At 37.0% G+C, this 19,775-nt stretch overlaps 1 protein-coding gene across 6 annotated transcripts in view; it reads left to right on the top strand.

The window, feature by feature from the left end:
• The first annotated feature begins 2,008 nt into the window (after window positions 1-2,008).
• Window positions 2,009-19,775, top strand: part of LOC127627447 (neural cell adhesion molecule 1-like) — a 311,535-nt gene continuing 293,768 nt past the window's right edge. For 4 of the 6 annotated variants that reach the window (XM_052103826.1, XM_052103825.1, XM_052103828.1 and 1 more), the window contains exon 1: window positions 2,010-2,224. In XM_052103826.1, coding sequence (XP_051959786.1) covers window positions 2,173-2,224 — 52 coding nt within the window. In that variant the 5' untranslated portion in view covers window positions 2,010-2,172. Of the gene's footprint in view, window positions 2,225-19,775 lie in introns of all 6 variants that reach the window. The other 2 variants (XM_052103824.1, XM_052103823.1) reach the window with 1 other exon arrangement.

Raw genomic sequence — 19,775 nt, 5'->3', positions numbered from 1 at the left:
GCCATAATCTCTTTTTGTCAAGGAAGCGGCATAGCGTTGACAAAAGCTATGCCTTGTACTCTGTGTTTACTAATGGAAGTTTTGAATCAGAACTAAAGATGAATTTGGCCTCTTATCAAAAGCTTCCAGTACATACAGAAATACAACCGCTAGATGCAGAATTACAGAAGAAGATGAATAGGATACTGGATGTAGGCAGTTTTTATACAGAAATGTGCAAATGAAATTATGTTTAAATGGTTTAGGTTTGTAGAGGTAGTAGTGTAAATATGATTTTACATTATAGGTAGCATGTCTAAATATGAATTTACACTTTTTTGTTTTAGATGCATGTACATATTGCACCTACTGTATACTTGTATTGAACTTAACTGTAAGATATTGTACAATGGCTTTGATAAAAATCATATGAATACGTCTTTTAGGTGCTTTGTCTATGACAGTATGCTCCGTGCATCTGAGGTTGAAAAAAATGAAGTAGCTTAAATGTAGCAAGCTACTTTTGGTGTGTAGCTCGTAGAGTTAGTTGCTACATTCTGAAGAGTAGATTTGAGCTTTGCTTAACACATTTTTCTGTTGAGTAGTTGGTAGCTTAACCTGCTAAATCTTTTGAGTAGCTTGCACTGAGAAGTATATTTCTCACTGAGCAAACTGATTGCACTAGTTTGCAAAGCTACTAAACTACACTCTGTATTTACAACCAGAACTTGTTTAGCATGCTAACATTCACTTTCAATAGTTAGTACATAAATAAATAAAGAGAGTTACATTGACACGTCTAATTTTGGATTTGCCCATGTACTTTCACAAAAGGTTTATGTTGAGATTACATAAAAAATGTAAATTAAGAAAAATTATTTCAAACATGTCCATAATTGAATCAAGTTCAGTCAAAACACACTTTTTACAGTGTAAAGAAGGAAGTTTTTTTTCACTGTCCTCTTTTTCACTCTCAGTAGAGTCATCTCAAAACATCACACAATTTCTAACATCTCTCTGATATCTTCTTGTATCACTTTAGAAGGAAATGAAAGAGTTTGTCTATGACAGCACCTCTCTAATCCTTTCACCTAAAGTTTACTTGCATTATTTTAAGATACAATGTCACACTCAAAAATAAATACAGAAATAAATATTTTTTATATGTATGCATTTACATTTTTTCCGAACAAAATTCCATCAAACTTAATATTACCCCCCCCCCCCCCTCCACCCCAAATTATGGATTTGATAGAGTTTTGTTATAAATTACATTCTTAAAGCTTAAAATAAGGCTAAAATTATTATTATTATATTGTGCATTATGAGCTGTTTTATTGATGGGTTTTATAATCTTATAATTATATTCCAGTGAATGTATTCCATATTCCATGTTCCTGTGAAAATAACACTCACCCCTAAACTGTTTTTAAAGTACAGAAACCCATCCATGGGTAAATCATCAGAGTAGGCTGCCACCCTCAACAACTCGCAATAATGAATCATTCACTATTTTGATAACATGGCCAACTCCAACCAATCATTTAACTAGGTAATTATTTTTAATGAACCTAAATAATGTTCCCTCTTATTCATTATTCGCTAAGTACATTTATTTAATTACATTTATTTGTTTAATTTATGTGTATCTTAACACAGTTGCAATGTTGCATTCTATTGGCTTCTTTCACTTCATGCTACAGTTGCAGGGACTGTGATAAAAATAAATAATAGGCTACTGTGAAACAACGCACATCCGCTTGTGATGTGAATCGCGAGGTACCTAAAACCGCCTTTAAACACCGGTAAACAGAGTGGGTTTAAGAGAATCCCTAATCCGAATAACGCCAGCGCGATTTTCCGAGCGCACCATCTGCTGTTTGTGATTTGCAGCAGCACCACGTTGAGGAAAGTGTGCGCACTAGTTTATCCAGTGCCTCCTCAAGTGAGACGTGATTCGTGATTTCGTTTGTGCTGGCGGATTAATTCATGTTGTAGGTGCTGCGGCCCTTGTCACTCACTCGCTGCGCTGCCAGGAGCGCATTCTCTGTCAACCAAGGACCAAGTCATACTGATATCACAGCATCCTGAAAATAGGGACAAAGCACCGTAGTCATTTAGATAATAACCGAACTCTTCTTTCCAACTCCCTCAGCCAATTCTACACGGAGAATACCTTTGGAAACGATTGCAATGCTTCAAATAAGGGATCTCATTTGGACATTGGTTCTCTTTGGTTATGCAGGTAAGACGTGAATATTTCGGTATATTTTATAGTATATATTATACTTTTTTGAAGATGCAGTTGTACCAGTTTAAATTTGTTAGAGTGCATCCTGCATCCCTATGTTTCCCCTGAGGTCCTGGTGCATCCACAGCACAGGAGCAGGGCACATAGAGATGAGGATGCGATTAAAATGTAGGTTAGTCCACGTTGGTGAACTCAGTGATACAGAGAGAAATGAGCAAACTGCCTCAATGTATTTGTAGCTGCTCTTGTATTTTAGTATAGTCTACTGTTTCATAAACCAAACTCTGTTGTTATCATCCCTGAGAAACTGGCGCCAGGATTTAATGTAGCCTAATTTTAAAAGGACATTATTTTCAGTTTCACGTGTCTGTGTAACAATATTCTTACTTTTAAGGGTGCATGATGCAATTTTAATGTAGACTATTTAAACCACACGTAATTGCATATGCGAAATTTCGTTTGTTTGTGAGGTTGTGTGGACATTATATTGCCTGCGCATTCGTTGCTTGGAGATTTGTCTTGAACGGCACAGAAAAACAACCATCTGGTGCGCTGTGTAAACATATCGCCAACTAAGTCGTCACTGTAAGCCACCAAAGTTTATTGTCTGATGGTTTTTTAGAGCCCGGTGTTCATGGTGTGTTTTGTTTTCATCCGTATACTCATATTCGCGAGCAGTTGTGGTGCTGAAACGCACGTCGCGCGGATAGCGCGTGCATGTGTTGGGCGGCTGGGCAACATCTCTGCTTTATCTTTAGATGAGTTTATTCCTGTGTCGTTAAATAATAAAGTTAAAATTGTAATGCCTTTAAGAATGCTTAAACTGTTTATTAGCCTAACGCTGCATTTGAAGTTGGCACAGGGCAGCCAATTACAAGGCTAAATGTTTTTGAGTTCGGTGGGCTGTTTGTGAGTGTACAAATAAAATAATGTTGATAAATGGAATTTTTGAACATTCTAAAATGTTTCATCTGGTTATTCGGCAGAGGATTCGAACGCAAGAATGATAATTGCCAGCCAATCAAAGCTTGAGGCTTGGGCGGGAACGAATAGGGTGCCAAATAGGCAGTCTTAAATGTCAACCTCTGAAGAAATTTAAAGAGAAATGAAAAAAAGTTTAGTGGGTTTTCAATATTGTATGTGTGTCCCTGACCTCAAAAAGAGGGCAAAGTATAAGATTGGTTTGCAGTTGAAGGAAAATAAATAAACAACAGCAAGATGGCGAACATCTGGATTTTTTTCTTAAGTGGCAAGTTCAAAGCTACTATGAAAATGCACTGTTAAATTGAATTAGTTGAGCTTATTTAGATTTTGCAAGACAATCTGTGCCTTTAACTAGTTAAAAGTGAGCTTAACTTACCAATGATTAAGGTATTGTTGTTTTTATTTAATGATTTAAATTGGGTTATAACAAGTCTTATAAGGTAAATGTGATTAGACTCAAGGATAGTCATATAGCACTCTAGACTCTGTACAGGATTTCTAAGTGCACATACATCTGCACTTTTGTAAGAGCAATTGAGTAAGGAATGATGGCTTAAATTCACCAGGCTCCAAGTTCTTCTAAGGTAACACTAATCACCCACATGGTGACTTCACAAAAATCGAAATGATCAACCAGCTACAACAAAACAACAACAGTCATAAGAATTCAACTTAAATACATTTTTAAATAAAACACTATTACTACATAAGTTCCCTTGTTTTGACTAAACTAACATAATTTATTCAAGCGCAAATGTTTTATTATGGATATTCCACACAGCCACAATTTTGTACTTAGAAATTTTGAGCTATTAGCACTCGAAGCCAAAGTTGAAAGAACTTATGTATTTGAGTTATTCCAAAATATGACATTTCAAGTAATGTTTAATTTTGACCGCTTACATTTTTTTTACATTATTATTGACAACTTCAGGATTTATAGAGTAACAGTAACGTAATAAAACAAAAAATATGTTTCTTTCAAATATGATCAATCTGGACAGACCCTTTGTACTATTGTTTAGTATTGTAGATATACAATATGTGTGTGGTTCTGTAGAGTAAAGGATAAGAGATAATTCATATTTTGCATAGTTCAGTTTTTGGTTTGAAATGCTGAATATGATGCATTATTGACTTCTCAAACTTGACATTTAGAAAAGGTCTCATTATTTCAAAATCAACTCTCTGTTTCACCTTTACAATTAGTGCAATAACATTTATTAGTTTTTCTTAAATGATAATTTCAAGAAATTCTGTTATTCTGTACAGAATTTCATGTTCTTTGGTTCACAGATGAACCACAATTAAATCAACCTATTTTTAACTCAAGGACATGCCTTCTTTATGAAATGTAAATTAATGACAGGTCCTCAAATGTATGCCTGTGGAATAATTATGGTTTATAAAACAATACATGTATCACTCTTGTTAAAGTATTCATTAAAAGTAACCATATATTTTATCTCTGTGGGCAATGGGTCCACCTACGACTCTCTTCTCTTAGTAAAGAGATACAGAGTCCTTCTGTAAAGACGTTACAGAAAGACTTTTATATTGCTTTAATTAGACTGGAGCCAATGAAAACAGAAGTGTCGTATCAGAGCTGAAAGGAACTGTGATCAGATTTGCCCCCATACTGTCGGATTTTAGGATGTTTCTTCAGATAAAAACATTTTGATGCTTTCATGCTGTACTGTTCACACTATGACTTATAAAAATGTAATAATTTGATTTGTGCAAACTGATTGAAATCCAATCAGCCCAAAGTTCTCCAGTTGTTTTCCTTTCTCTGGATTCTGATAAGGATGGGCTGTCCATGCATATTAATCACTCACTGAAAGGGGGCTCAGACTGATTTGCATTGTGTAAGCTCTGAAATCATGTAGAGTGTTGGAGGGAAATGGGTTTGGTTTTGTCATACTGAAAAGCTACCCCCCTCGATCCCTGTAGCCCATCTCTGAAAGGACTTCCACTAATTCAAGTAGAAAGGCCTGCTAAAGTCGCAGGCTGAGAGGCAACTTCGTAGAGTGAAAATATTAATGTCTTACACCACCCACATTTAAAAGGATAGTTTACCCCAAAATAAAGGTTCTGTCTTTATTTACTTCACGTTGATCCAAACATGTATGACTTTCTTTTTTTCTTTGGAAGGCAAAAGGAGATTTTAGGGGGGGATTGTTAGCCTCAGTCACCATTTACTTTCATAACCCCCCCCTCCATACCCTCCCCCATGTTATGAAACCAACCTAGTCTCATAGGATGAACGTTAATATAACAAAATGTTTGCAAACTTTGGAACCTCTTTTTTTTAACACTATTGGTTAGATTTAGGCTAAAGTTGTAGGTAAGGCATGTACGTTGTACCCATCTAATAATCTTAAAAACCTTGTCTGATTAAGACATAATTTCACTTTTGTCGCCCCCCACAGTGAATGGCGACTGAGATTGATGGAAAAAGAAAGTCAGATTAGTTTGAAACAACGTGAGGTTAGTTAAATAATTTTTGGGATGAACTCAAACCAGAAACACAACTCTCTCTCTCTCTCTCTCTCTCTCTCTCTCTCACACACACACACACACACACAAACACAAAAACACCTGTGGAAGTTATTTTCCTGGGAGTTAAGGTAATGTTTGAAAGTCCCTTAGTCCCAATGAATGACTCATCTATTATGATGTAATAGATAGTAATGGTATAGCGACATCACCCAAAAGTTTTGATAATGTATTATATATGAATGCTAGTTCTGCATCATTAATTGATAGCCATTTTGGCATAGTGAAACTATATTCTTAATACAATAGCATTCATTTCACCAAAGTTGTAATGTTCTTCTAGATAAGCCTTGCTTATGTGGTTGTAATAGTGTTCAGCTGCAGCAGTCCAGAGGCGATCACAACCAAGAACTAGGAATTTGGAGTAGATTTCCGGTTAAAACCACCAAAACAAAGTCTGTGCATACTCTGAGTTCCTTACTACACTATGTTTAAACAAGAGCAGAACAAAGCATTTTTCTCTACTTGCAGCAAGCAGAATAATTCTAGAACTATTTTAACAGCTTTATTCGTTGAATTGCTTTAAAAATCAAAGTCAGTGACTTTAACAAATGTCATAATAAGCTTAGGCAATAGTGTATTGCTAATCTTTTCATGTCTAATTAATGCAAAAGCTTAAAAAGATCATTTGTGATTGCAACCCATCTTACAGTAACATTTAAGCAGCCAACAGATCAAAACATTACCTGATTTGTGCATAATATCAAACATATTGTCATATTTTAACTAAAATGTCTTCAATTTGGGAGAGATGCTATCTGCAAAATAGTGTTTGTGTAATGGCACTGTAGCAGCCAACAAACCTACTGGCACGGTATGGTCTATAGTCCGATATTGTACTGCATAGCACGTGTGTGAACAATACAGAGCACCAGCACAGTGGAATTAAATTACTGACATTAAATTAAATTTGAACTGGCTTAAATTGATAGAAGATTGTAAGTGAGGTCACTTTCCTGTCCTCTTTGCCTTAGAGACAAAGAAACTTTTTGTCTACACCCAGGCTTTTCAACAGGGGTCCATGGAATTACATAACATATATAGAAATTCTCTATATATTTTTTCCCCCTAAATTTGGTTAATGTGTTAAATATATATATAAAATATATATATATATATTCTGCTGGATGGTTTGGTGGATAAATTGATGTTATTAATAAAAGTTATTATACCTTCTTATTATAGTGTTACCAATAAAATCTAGAAATTGTCTGGGTGTATACAACTGAAATACATTTGTTTGGCTAAGTCTTATGGCTGAAAAAAAAAATATGTATCAAAGTTACATGTTTCTAAATTGCAACAATTAACACCAATGTCAGAAATGAAATACTTGCCTGTGGAAGTGCCACAGTCCTTTTAGTGGGAGCTTGTGAGTTAATATAATACCTCAAAAGAACATTCTGGAAACCCTGCAAGCATTGGCCTAAATCTGAAGAATAATAACCTGAGAGAAGACAAAAGGGTGAGTGCTGGGGAAGTTGGTGGTGGGGGGTTGGAGGGCTAAAATAAAAGAGAACATTCAACATCGGAAGATTTGAGCTGAGTTAGAGACATCCCTGCTGAAAAAGACCATCTTAAACCAGCATGAATTTGATTCTGGTCCAAGCTGGTTAATGCTGGTCTGGTACTGGTCTAGCTGGTGGACCAGTGTAGTAATGCTCTTCACCAGCCAAATTTAGCTGGTGAAGCTGTTCAACCAACTTTGTCAGTCATTTCATGATTATGAAATTTGGCTGCCGTTTAATTGCGATTATGAAGATTGTCTGTTTGAGGGCTATGACGATTAATTATCTCTTTTTGGGCTTTCACGATTAATTGTCTTATAAATTGTCATATTTCTTAAGGTGCATGTGTGCTTCATACACCTTAATAGGGTTGAATTGGGAAGAGAAATCGGCCTGGGATTTGACATAGAAACTGGCCCAAAAGTGGTTGGGGGGGTTCGCTGTCCTTTTCTGCATATTGCTGCCCCCTCGGCATATTGCAGCACTGTTTTGTGGCCTGTTCTGCATAACGGGTCGACTCATTTCAGCTTAGTCCCGGTTCTCCCGATGGCCAGTCTAACCTGATCAGCCCAAAGTGCGTCTGCCCACCAGGAAAATGCCCGGTATTCCAGATTACCAATCCAGCCATGCACTTTAAGAAGTAATTTTGCCTTATTTAACTTAACATTTATGAATCAAATAATAAAATAGGGATTTATGATTTCCTTTTAAGGCTTTAAAACTACATGAATGTCACAAGAATATTTGTATGTCTCTTTTTGGAGAACATTTGGTCAATTTTACATTTACACTGTTGTTTTGTTGTTTTTATTGAAAAAATATAATACAAAATATATTTTATTATATTTATATTATATAATATTACATTAAGCGGTATTATATATATAAATATTTTTGTTCTAATTTCTTCTATTTCACACGTCATTGTAATGCTCTTTGATTAAACCAACAAACCCTTATTTCTCATGAAGCAAAACCTATTTTGTATTAGTATCCTATCTAGTATTTAATTTCATAATTTTATCACTCCACAGAAATAGATTAAGCACGCATCATAAACAATGCTTGAATGAACTCACTTTGACCAGAAACATTTGTCATTACGCGATCATTAAATTAAAGTGAAACCGGAGTGCTTTGCGTTCACTATCAAAGTATATCTTTGTTTGTTTAGATTTTTGCCAGAGTTTGGTGTGAGCCTCTTCTGACTGTGCGTGATCAGAGCATTTGAGAAGCGTCTCACGTGTTCTTCCAGACATGAGCTGCTCTCCTTGATATCCACGGTGTGGCTCAGTGACAATCGTAGTTTAACTGAATGACACACAAACATGCATTCATGGTATTTATATATAATCTTAAAATTCCTTATGTAGGCATTTAAATGTGATTGGAATTTGAAGTGTACAATAATTACGGTTATCTCAAATAACCGCGGTTAGATCAAATAACTGTGATCAGACGATTATTTAATAATCACTACAGGGCTAGTCTTTATGATGAAGCCAGTTGGCCCAAGTTAGTGAGTTCGAGCTGGCCAAGAGTCTGTGATTAATAATCCAATATGGTCGACTTCAGCATCCAGTATACCAGCATCCCATGCTTGTGAACAGCATGTAAAACACAACATATGCTGATGGCTTTTCAGCATGGTTTGCTTGGAGTACAAATAAAGCAGTGTGATATTAATATTTTAATATATTATGGTATATTTATATATTATGGCATATTTTGGTCTTAATTTCCATATGAAATCTATAAATATTCTTGAGCAGTTTTTATAGCTGTTTCCAGTCTAGCTGGATGCTTTTAGTCTGGACAAAACTCCCTGTATGTCTTCCACTGCTTATCAAACACAGTATTCTACTCTTGATTCCTCTATAGACACTCTGATGTAATAAGATCAGGCAAATTGTAGTTGAAGCTGCAGAGATTTCACAGCCATTAGGCATATGTTTGACTCGCAGACCATCATTTAACGCAAAAGTGTACAGCATCATATTAGTACTGAAATCCATCTCATTACTGAACAACCTTCCTGGTCTCTAAACCACGCACATTCACATACACCCCCATTATAAGCATATAAAAAATAAATAGCATAAATGCTGAATCCACACAGAAAAGTGCTTTGTTGTCTCCTGTGCATATTGCAACAAATACAATATTTAATGCACAAATAGATACTGGCAGATGCTAACTCTGATGCTAACTCTGTTCTCTGTTCAATTCTATGTTGTCTCAGCTCTGTCTAAAATACAGGGTGTGCCTTGACTGAATTGTCATATGCCTGAGCACAGACTCAAATGGCTTTTAATTTCATGTCTGTATCTGTATCTCTATTTCCATGTTGCAAATTCAGTAGGTTAAGGCCTTGACATTTGATTTGCTACTTGTATAAAACTGTAGAATGAGACTCTGGGCGCTCACAGCAGTTCTCCCTCCAGCAATTCCCCTGCACAAAGCCATGTGGTTGTTGACATAATCAATTGCTCCCATAGTAGGCAATCCAGTTGAATATGGAGGCTCTGATGGCGCAGCTCTGATTGCCTCCCCACTCTGATTGTTTTTCCAGTGTTTTCATTGTTCTCGCCATCCGTCTTTCCTTTCACCTGAGACACAGTTTGACCAAAGCATTCCTACTAAAAACATGGGATCAGGTTCAGAAATTAACCCTTTTGTTGACATTTTGCCAAGTACCAGTTACTGGCCGGTTAGAAGAATCAAATTGAATGAAACCATAGAGATTTAAATTGTTTACTAAAGAATAGCTTAATGAATGTGCATTTTGTATTATTTGTTTTTGAATGGCTGAAAAAACTAAAATGTATAAAAAATGCAACATTTAACACCAATGTTAATAATCAGATGCTTGCCTGTGGAAGAGCCAAAGTCCTTTTAGTGGGAATTTATGAGTTAATGAAATGCCTCAAAAGAATATTCTGGAAACCCTGCAAGCATTGGCCTAAATTTTAAGAATAATAACCTGAGAGAAGACAAAAGGGTGAGTGCAGGGCAGTTGGTGGGGGGTTGAGAGCTTCAATACAAGAGACATTCAGCCTTCTGTAGCTTTGTGCTTAGAGACCTCCCTGCTTTAAAGACCTGCTTAATCTAACATAAATTCCATGCTGGTCCAGACTGGTGTATGCTTGACTACCATTTAGACCAGTTCATAGAGATATAAATGGTGTACTGAAGAAGCCAAGCATTTTTGTCTTACTCCCTTGTTGTAACTTGGAGTGTGACTTCACAATGTGGAGGTAGTGGAGATCAAGTCATTTTAGTAGCTTGGTTTCAACAAATGCCCTTTTTGCAGTGAAAAGAAAGTTTTGAGTTCTGAAACTTACATTATGTTTTTATAGTGCAATGACCTAACCCTAACTGTATGTCAAAACATATTTTTTTTTTAATTATTTTAATGAAATAATAAAAATAGAAAATTCTTGGGCTTTAAGCAGTGTTAATTTTTTCACAGTTTTTGGTTTTAGTCATAGTTTTAGACTTTTGATGAAAATGTTCTTTTAATTTAGTCAATATTTCATCATCTCATATTCATTAGGTTTAGTCAGTATTAGTCGGATAAAAATTACATAATTTTAGTCAATGAAAATAAAATATTTTGGTTGATGACGATGTGCAAAATGGACAAAAAAGACAAATTCTAACAGTCCAAATTTTAATCAAATATTCAAACATTTCGGGAAGAATTTATTAGCTTGAAATATTAGCTATTTTTTAGAAGTTAGCCTACTGTACTCTCGAATTATTCATGCTTTAGAAACTTTTTTATGTGAAAGGACACTAAATTTTTTTGTAGCATGTTTCTAATGGAAATATTGTATTCACAATGCATGTTACGCAACGCAAATAACACATTTTTTGACTAGCGCGTCATTTAGTTCAAGTTCACCTGTTCATTCGCTTCAATGTGCAGATGTAAGTTGTTATATTACATATTGTAGCAGGTTTGGCATCTGGGCAAGGAAGGAGTCAGGAGGCAGTGAACTGTCAACACAAGTATTTTTTATTACTCTTCAGCGTCATTCACAAACTTAAACAAAAAGGGTACTCAGTGGCCAAGTAATCACAAACAAATGAGCCAACAATTCTTGTCACTCACACACACACACACACACACACACACACACACACACACACACACACACACACACACACACACACACACACACACACACACACACACACAGACACACATGTTGTGTTTCCATGTTTTATGGGGACTTTCCATAGACATAATGGTTTTTATACTGTACAAACTTTATATTCTATCCCCTAAACCTAACCCTACCCCTAAACCTAACCCTCACAGAAAACTTTCTGCATTTTTACATTTTCAAAAAACATAATTTAGTATGATTTATAAGCTGTTTTCCTCATGGGGACCGACAAAATGTCCCCACAAGGTCAAAAATTTCGGGTTTTACTATCCTTATGGGGACATTTGGTACCCACAAAGTGATAAATACACGCTCACACGCTCACACACACACACACACACACACACACACACACACACACACACACACACACACACACACACACACACACACACACACACACACACACGTTGTGTTTCCATGTTTTATGGGGACTTTCCATAGACATAATGGTTTTTATACTGTACAAACTTTATATTCTATCCCCTAAACCTAACCCTACCCCTAAACCTAACCCTCACAGAAAACATTCTGCATTTTTACATTTTCAAAAAACATAATTTAGTATGATTTATAAGCTGTTTTCCTCATGGGGACCGACAAAATTTCCCCACAAGGTCAAAAATTTCGGGTTTTACTATCCTTATGGGGACATTTGGTACCCACAAAGTGATAAATACACGCTCACACGCTCACACACACACACACACACACACACACACACACACACACACACACACACACACACACACACACACACACACACGTAGTGTTTCCAAGTTTTATGGGGACTTTCCATAGACATAATGGTTTTTATACTGTACAAACAACACATTCTCACACCCCAACTCGTCACATACGGACGCTCGGGCAGGACCCCTTGGCGTCGCTTATTGACGCGCCGGGTGTACCTTTGGTGTCGTTTTACGACGCGTCCGGTTTGGAAACATAAAAAACCGGTTGGAGGGCCATTGTGGCGTATTCCTTTTGATTTTTATTGATCGCGGTCTCGACTTTCGACCCGTTCGCGGCGTGAGCTTAGCCGAGACGTGACATTTCAACGCTGCGCGCTCCGGTTCGGAGATATGTAGAATGTGACGTCTCCGGGGTTTTAAACATCACAAAACAGTTGGAGGGCCATTGCAGCCTATTCCTTTTGATTGTTATTGATCGCGGTCTCGACTGTCCACCCATTCGCGGCGTGAGCTTACCCGAGACGTCACATTTGAACGCTGCACGCTCCGGTTTGCGGAGATGCATGGAAGTCTATGGGACTGCCCTGCGCGTCGAAAAATGACGCCAAAGGTGTTCCCGGCGCGTCAATATGCGACGAAACTGCCCGAAGCGTCCGTACGTGACGAGTCGGGGTGAGAATATTCTATCCCCTAAGCCTAAACCTAACCCTACCTCTAAACCTAACCCTCACAGAAAACTTTCTGCATTTTTACATTTTCAAAAAACATAATTTAGTATGATTTATAAGCTGTTTTCCTCATGGGGACCGACAAAATGTCCCCACAAGGTCAAAAATTTCGGGTTTTACTATCCTTATGGGGACATTTGGTCCCCACAAAGTGATAAATACACGCTCACACACACACACACACACACACACACACACACACACACACACACACACACACACACACACACACACACACACACACACACACACACACACTCTCTCAGGAGCAGTCTCTCTCTGGTCTCTCTCTGGTACTCTGATGCCTCGTGTGCCTTTTTATGTCTCCCTCTACGACAAGAAACAGGTGTTAGAGATAATGTTGACCCAGGCGACGAGTCTTACTGCTCTCTCTCTACCGCAGATAGATACATGACCACGCCCCATCACCACACATATATGTTGCTGATAAGGCTATTATAGAGATTAAAATCATGTATAAATAGGATGTGTTTGAATGAGGTATTTACCTTGTTTTGAAGCAGTTCATTTTGCCTGTGTTCAACTCATGCAGCTCAAGCGGAGAAATCCCCAACTATTAATGGATTATATGAATCTTAAATCTTCTTCTTTATACAGAATCTATAGATGTCTCTTCTCCGTTTCATATCTTGCACAGTTAATATCTTGCAGTATAATTTTTATCTCATCATATTTTCGTCAATAGCATACTTTAATAAAATCATTTAATTATCATCATGACACATCTTTTTCATTGAATTTCTTCTTTATTATCGTTGATGAAATCAAAAAACACTTTGTCAAAGAATATTTTTGTCAGTGATTTTATTGATGAGTTTAACACTGATTTTAAGAACTATTTCTGGCCGATAAACATTCGCAATTTACTTATCATTGGCAGGTGTCAAAAATAGTTAACAATTTTGGACCATGCATAGGATTCAATATAAGAGAAAGTGGCAAGTTCCATCTTACAGTAGTTCTTTTTTTAACTGCCAGGCTCAAAATATGGTCGATAGATTTGTTCCTTAGATTAAAGGACCACTGAGGTGATGGTCTTGGTGCTTGCTTCCAAATTTGGTTGATAGATTTGTTTCTTAGATTAAAGGACCTCTGAGGTGATGGTCTTGGTGCTTGCTTCCAAACGTCCACAATATTGGGCATATTAATCTTGGCCTTGGGCTAAACACAAGTAGTGTGTTTTATTCATTCATTCTTTCATCTATCTTCTTGTTTTGATGGGTTGCAGACCTGGGGCCTGGTGTGAGACAAAGTTATGTAAAAATCGCTCTCTTTTCCAAGAAGTTTAGAGGTTTTAAGTGATAAAGAACAGAAATAGTCATTCCTTTCTTTTACTTGGCTGCAGTGCTCTGGGCAACAAAGGTTGAGGATTTAGGTGAAAAAAAAAGAGTGCCTGCTTTCTCAACAAATTAATTTTTCTTACTTTCCTTGATCATAGAGGTATGAAATTACTTTAGCTGTGTTTGGCAACATTACTGTGGATTATGCATTCAAAAAAGATGTTTTCATAAGCAGGGGTTTCATTCTTGCATGTGTACTGTGGGTTACGGTAGCTGTAGGGGCATCTGTAAGATCCTTGGTGAAAAACCCCTGGGCTTGGACATCTGTTTAGGTTTTAAGAAGAAAGTAAAGAAAAGCAAGAGATAACTAATAAAAGTTCCAATTTCTGGTAGCAATTCATACCCATCTAAGCAGACAGTGTTTGGGTCATTGAGACTTTTATTTAACATTTTTGTTGTTGTTTAATAATTTAGTTTTGTCACCAGAATTAATCATCAAAACTGTTTGTATTTGTATAGTAAGCATTAGACAGGGACATAGGTATGATATGTCCTCTTACCATTTCTGAATTTTAAAGCTGAAATGTAGCAATTCTGTGCCTCTACAATTACCAAACAAAATTGCAAACATAATGACTTTTCTAACAGGTTTCCCAAACACTCCCCCCATCTTGCATTGGCTGACCAAACAGGTATCCCCAACCTAAACTTAAATCATTGGTTGAGCCAATTTTGCTGTGTCAGGATGCTCAACAAGGTTAAGTTGGTTTAGTACCACAGAGCCACAGTGGGTACACAGAGACACTTTTTGGGTAATAAACCTACAAATTGTTTACTTATAGTTGTCTCTGCATATTAAGCTTGGAAAAAGTATTTAAACATTGGAAAAATACACTGTTCACCTTTGAAACTGAAATTTTCTAATTATCATGTTTCAGCTTGAAATGTCAGATGTCAGTAGGTTTGTGGCTTTTACTCAAGGACTACAGTGATATTTCAAAAACAAATCACATATGATAAAATATGTCCATCTTGGATAGGACAGAACAGATGGCAGGTTTTTTTTTGTTGAAAATTGTACCAGGTGGGAAAAATCTCTGAAGATGGAAAAGCATTTAGTGCCACATCGATGAATATGCAGCAGATTGCTTTAAAGGCTGAAGGATGTGATTGCTGATTTTTATGGCTTGGAGGCCTCATCATTTTTCTGGATAGAACAAATGGTGTGGAGTGTTGAGATGTGAGCTGTGTCAATAGAGCAACAACTGTGAGTTTAGTGCTATTCAGCTAATCTGTGCAGCACAATATTGAATGGAAAAAATTGAGCAACATTGGTTTGCAATGTTCTGTGGTGCATAATGAGGCCACGTCAGCCAGTCAAGTTTGTGCCCTTATTTTATACCTCTAATATATCAGCATTTACAGAATTTCAAAGGCCCAAATGTGCTCTTCTATTTATTAGATTTGCTTCATGAATTGCAACACAGATTAGATTAGATTTGGGAATAGTTCCCAATGAAGAATTGTGTCACATCTAAAATGTCAGTTATAAAATGTAAAATGATATCAGCATGGCTGTGATTCGGCCATGGCTGCCTTGTGTCAGCATAATTGCAAGAGTGATATTGCTTCTGTTTTCAACAGATCTATAAACAAGACGCAAAATTTAAGGTCACGTCCACTTCATGTCCACTTTTGTCTGAAACTGCATTGATTTCGCTACGTTTACTGGAAAGTTTTTTCCTCCACCAAAAACAAAGCATTTTGAAAATGCTCTCCACTACTGCATTCTTTGGAAAATATGATGTTATAAAATAAAAAATTTAGTTTTTTTTAAACGAAAACACAATAATGGCAGCTAAATGGAATTTTTCCGTCAATGGATATATTTCCTAAAGAAGGCTGAAGCAGGATCGACTACTGGGTATTGCCAAGCAACGCACACACTGATAGCCGCAAACACAGACAAATGGAGCGATATAAACAGCGAAAGGTATAAACAGTGCTGTTTATCAAAATATAGCACTCTTGGAATGGCAATTGCCAATCAAATTAGATGAGTGTTGTATGAAATACTGTTAGGAAAACATCATCATTGTGGCTTTCTATATGTGCAACAACTGTAGTCCCAAATCCCTGAAACGTTGGTCTTTAAAATGATCTGATCTGAGACTGATTCACTCTTGAGTTTTTTACAATTTCCACATCCAGAGGCTATGTAACCTTCATTAATCCTTCAACAGAAATGTAAGTTCTAAAAACATCATAGAAAATTGGTGGCATCCTTGGGAAGTCAGCAAACTTGTTTCATGAAAAGCTTCCGTTGAGTTGATCACACCAGCCATAAAGAGTGAGAATCGCATGTTTTTCCTGTGAGGCAGTAGCATGGCAGATGCAGCCTGTTTCCCATGGACAGGCAGTTTTGAAGGCTTCTAATGAGAAAAGCTGCTCCTATTGTTTATGGATCCTAATGAGCATCACAGCAAGCAGCCAGTGAAACAATGAGGAGAGGCTTGGAAAACATAGACCTCGTGGTCAGAACAGAGCATGTCTACTCTTCCAGAGGACCGAGTGCACAGCTTCACCCCAGCTTTTGTGCGAATGAAGGCTCCTCACGGCTCTCTAGATTTCTACATCTCATTACTGTTATTGGGAAAGACAGTCTCTGGACATTATTTTGCCCAAGATATGTAAAAACATCAATTAGTTCCCTTACTAATGCACCTTATGCACCTCTGTGAAGTCTAATGGCACTTGAAAATCATATCTGAGTTACATAAATACAGTACATGAGGCAGCCACGGTTTTTGCAGTAATTAGTATTTTTGAAACCCCACAAACAACCACACCTGCAATTTTGAACGAACTAAATGTAATATATTTGCTTTTCTCTGGAGACACATTTAGGAGGCTATGAGAAATTATGGGGGCAGGCAAAGACAGATTTAATCAGATGAAAAGCAATTTCTTCCTGAAAGAGGTGAGGTGTATAATTTTTGTGGCACTAACATCCCCAAATGAAATAGCAAAAATAATGACTGTTTTCAAACTGATTTCCTGACAACTTCCCCTGTCTTCAGTTGGTCTGCCAATCTAATAACCCAACCACAAACTCATGCTATTGAGTAAGCACAGTGTTGCTGTGATAGGTTGGTTGGGATAAGGGTAGGAAATTAGCACCCACCACCCATCAAATGCGGGTAAATCATGCGCAGTAGCGGGTAATTTTGCTCATCCACATCTCGGAGTAACTCATGACAAGAAATGCTGTTTTAAACAAAAACGCTTGTTTGAAGAAGCAGACTTGATTATATTTTGAAGAATAGACAACAAAAATGCTGTCGATGTGCACATCTGATTCGCTGTGTTTAGAGGTTTATTGGTGGTCACGTGCACAGCCGCGAACTGTCTCGCAGAGCATGTGCCCACGATGAATTCCCTGTCAGTCACCTCGGAACAATTTGCAAGAATTGTGTTGTCTGTGGCCATGTACATACTACAAAGTTTCAAGTGTGACAACTGCATTTAAATGCAGAAGTGAATCCCCTAAATTTTAATTCCATGTACGTGTACGGAATGAATATATGAATGAGAGTAGCCACACAATAACTGGAGAAGATGGACCAGGATTTGCACCAGGAGAAGATGGACACATCCCACATGCGCCATTGATCATGTCAAGAACAGTATTGTAACATTAATACTAGTTACAATACTGTTCAGATTGGTTCTGCGCACACTGTTTCTTTTTTGAGAATGCGGTTGTCACTACCTGAATTTTTCACGAGTTAGTTTGGTTGTAGAATGCGGTTATTACTCATGTATTATATATATATATATATATATATATATATATATATATATATACTTATTAATTATTAATATATACTTAAATTATTATCCAGTATATATTTCTGTATATATATATATATATATATATATATATATATATATATATATATATATATATATATATATATATAGTGTGTATAGTGTATACAGTATATATATTTAGTTTATATACTACACACTGTATATATACACTCACCTAAAGGATTATTAGGAACACCATACTAATACTGTGTTTGACCCCCTTTCGCCTTCAGAACTGCCTTAATTCTACGTGGCATTGATTCAACAAGGTGCTGAAAGCATTCTTTAGAAATGTTGGCCCATATTGATAGGATAGCATCTTGCAGTTGATGGAGATTTGTGGGATGCACATCCAGGGCACGAAGTTCCCGTTCCACCACATCCCAAAAATGCTGTATTGGTTTGAGATCTGGTGACTGTGGGGGCCATTTTAGTACAGCGAACTCATTGTCATGTTCAAGAAACCAATTTGAAATGATTCGAGCTTTGTGACATGGTGCATTATCCTGCTGGAAGTAGCCATCAGAGGATGGGTACATGGTGGCCATAAAGGGATGGACATGGTCAGAAACAATGCTCAGGTAGGCCATGGCATTTAAACGATGCCCAATTGGCACTAAGGGGCCTAAAGTGTGCCAAGAAAACATCCCCCACACCATTACACCACCACCACCAGCCTGCACAGTGGTAACAAGGCATGATGGATCCATGTTCTCATTCTGTTTATGCCAAATTCTGACTCTACCATCTGAATGTCTCAACAGAAATCGAGACTCATCAGACCAGGCAACATTTTTCCAGTCTTCAACTGTCCAATTTTGGTGAGCTCTTGCAAATTGTAGCCTCTTTTTCCAATTTGTAGTGGAGATGAGTGGTACCCGGTGGGGTCTTCTGCTGTTGTAGCCCATCCGCCTCAAGGTTGTGCGTGTTGTTGCTTCACAAATGCTTTGCTGCATACCTCGATTGTAACGAGTGGTTATTTCAGGCAAAGTTGCTCTTCTATCAGCTTGAATCAATCGGCCCATTCTCCTCTGACCTCTAGCATCAACAAGGCATTTTCAGCCCACAGGACTGCCGCATACTGGATGTTTTTCCTTTTCACACCATTCTTTGTAAACCCTAGAAATGGTTGTGCGTGAAAATCCCAGTAACTGAGCAGATTGTGAAATACTCAGACTGGCCCGTCTGGCACCAACAACCATGCCACGCTCAAAATTGCTTAAATCACCTTTCTTTCCCATTCTGACATTCAGTTTGGAGTTCAGGAGATTGTCTTGACCAGGACCACACCCCTAAATGCATTGAAGCAACTGCCATGTGATTGGTTGATTAGATAATTGCATTAATGAGAAATTGAACAGGTGTTCCTAATAATCCTTTAGGTGAGTGTGTATATATATATATATATATATATATATATATATATATATATATATATATATATATATATATATATATATAATAGCTTGTAACTGAGGACATATAAACACTGAATAAGTCAAAATGCATAGTGTGTCATAGGGATGCTATCAAATATTAGAAAACCAATTAGATTACAAGAATTGGATATTCTGCACTGGAATTAGGTTGCAGTATGATTCATGATATTATCATTATTATTCTATTATTCATGACAGCATTTCATCCATAAGCTTTTTATTGTTCCAAATGAAATTTTGTGACTAACAAAATTGTTGATTTGACCATCTGGCTGAAAATTTT

Source organism: Xyrauchen texanus, chromosome 34, assembly GCF_025860055.1.
Source record: "Xyrauchen texanus isolate HMW12.3.18 chromosome 34, RBS_HiC_50CHRs, whole genome shotgun sequence".
Classification (NCBI taxonomy): Eukaryota; Metazoa; Chordata; class Actinopteri; order Cypriniformes; family Catostomidae; genus Xyrauchen; species Xyrauchen texanus.
Note: the sequence above shows the minus strand (reverse complement) of the source record. Positions and strands in the feature narration are given on the sequence as shown.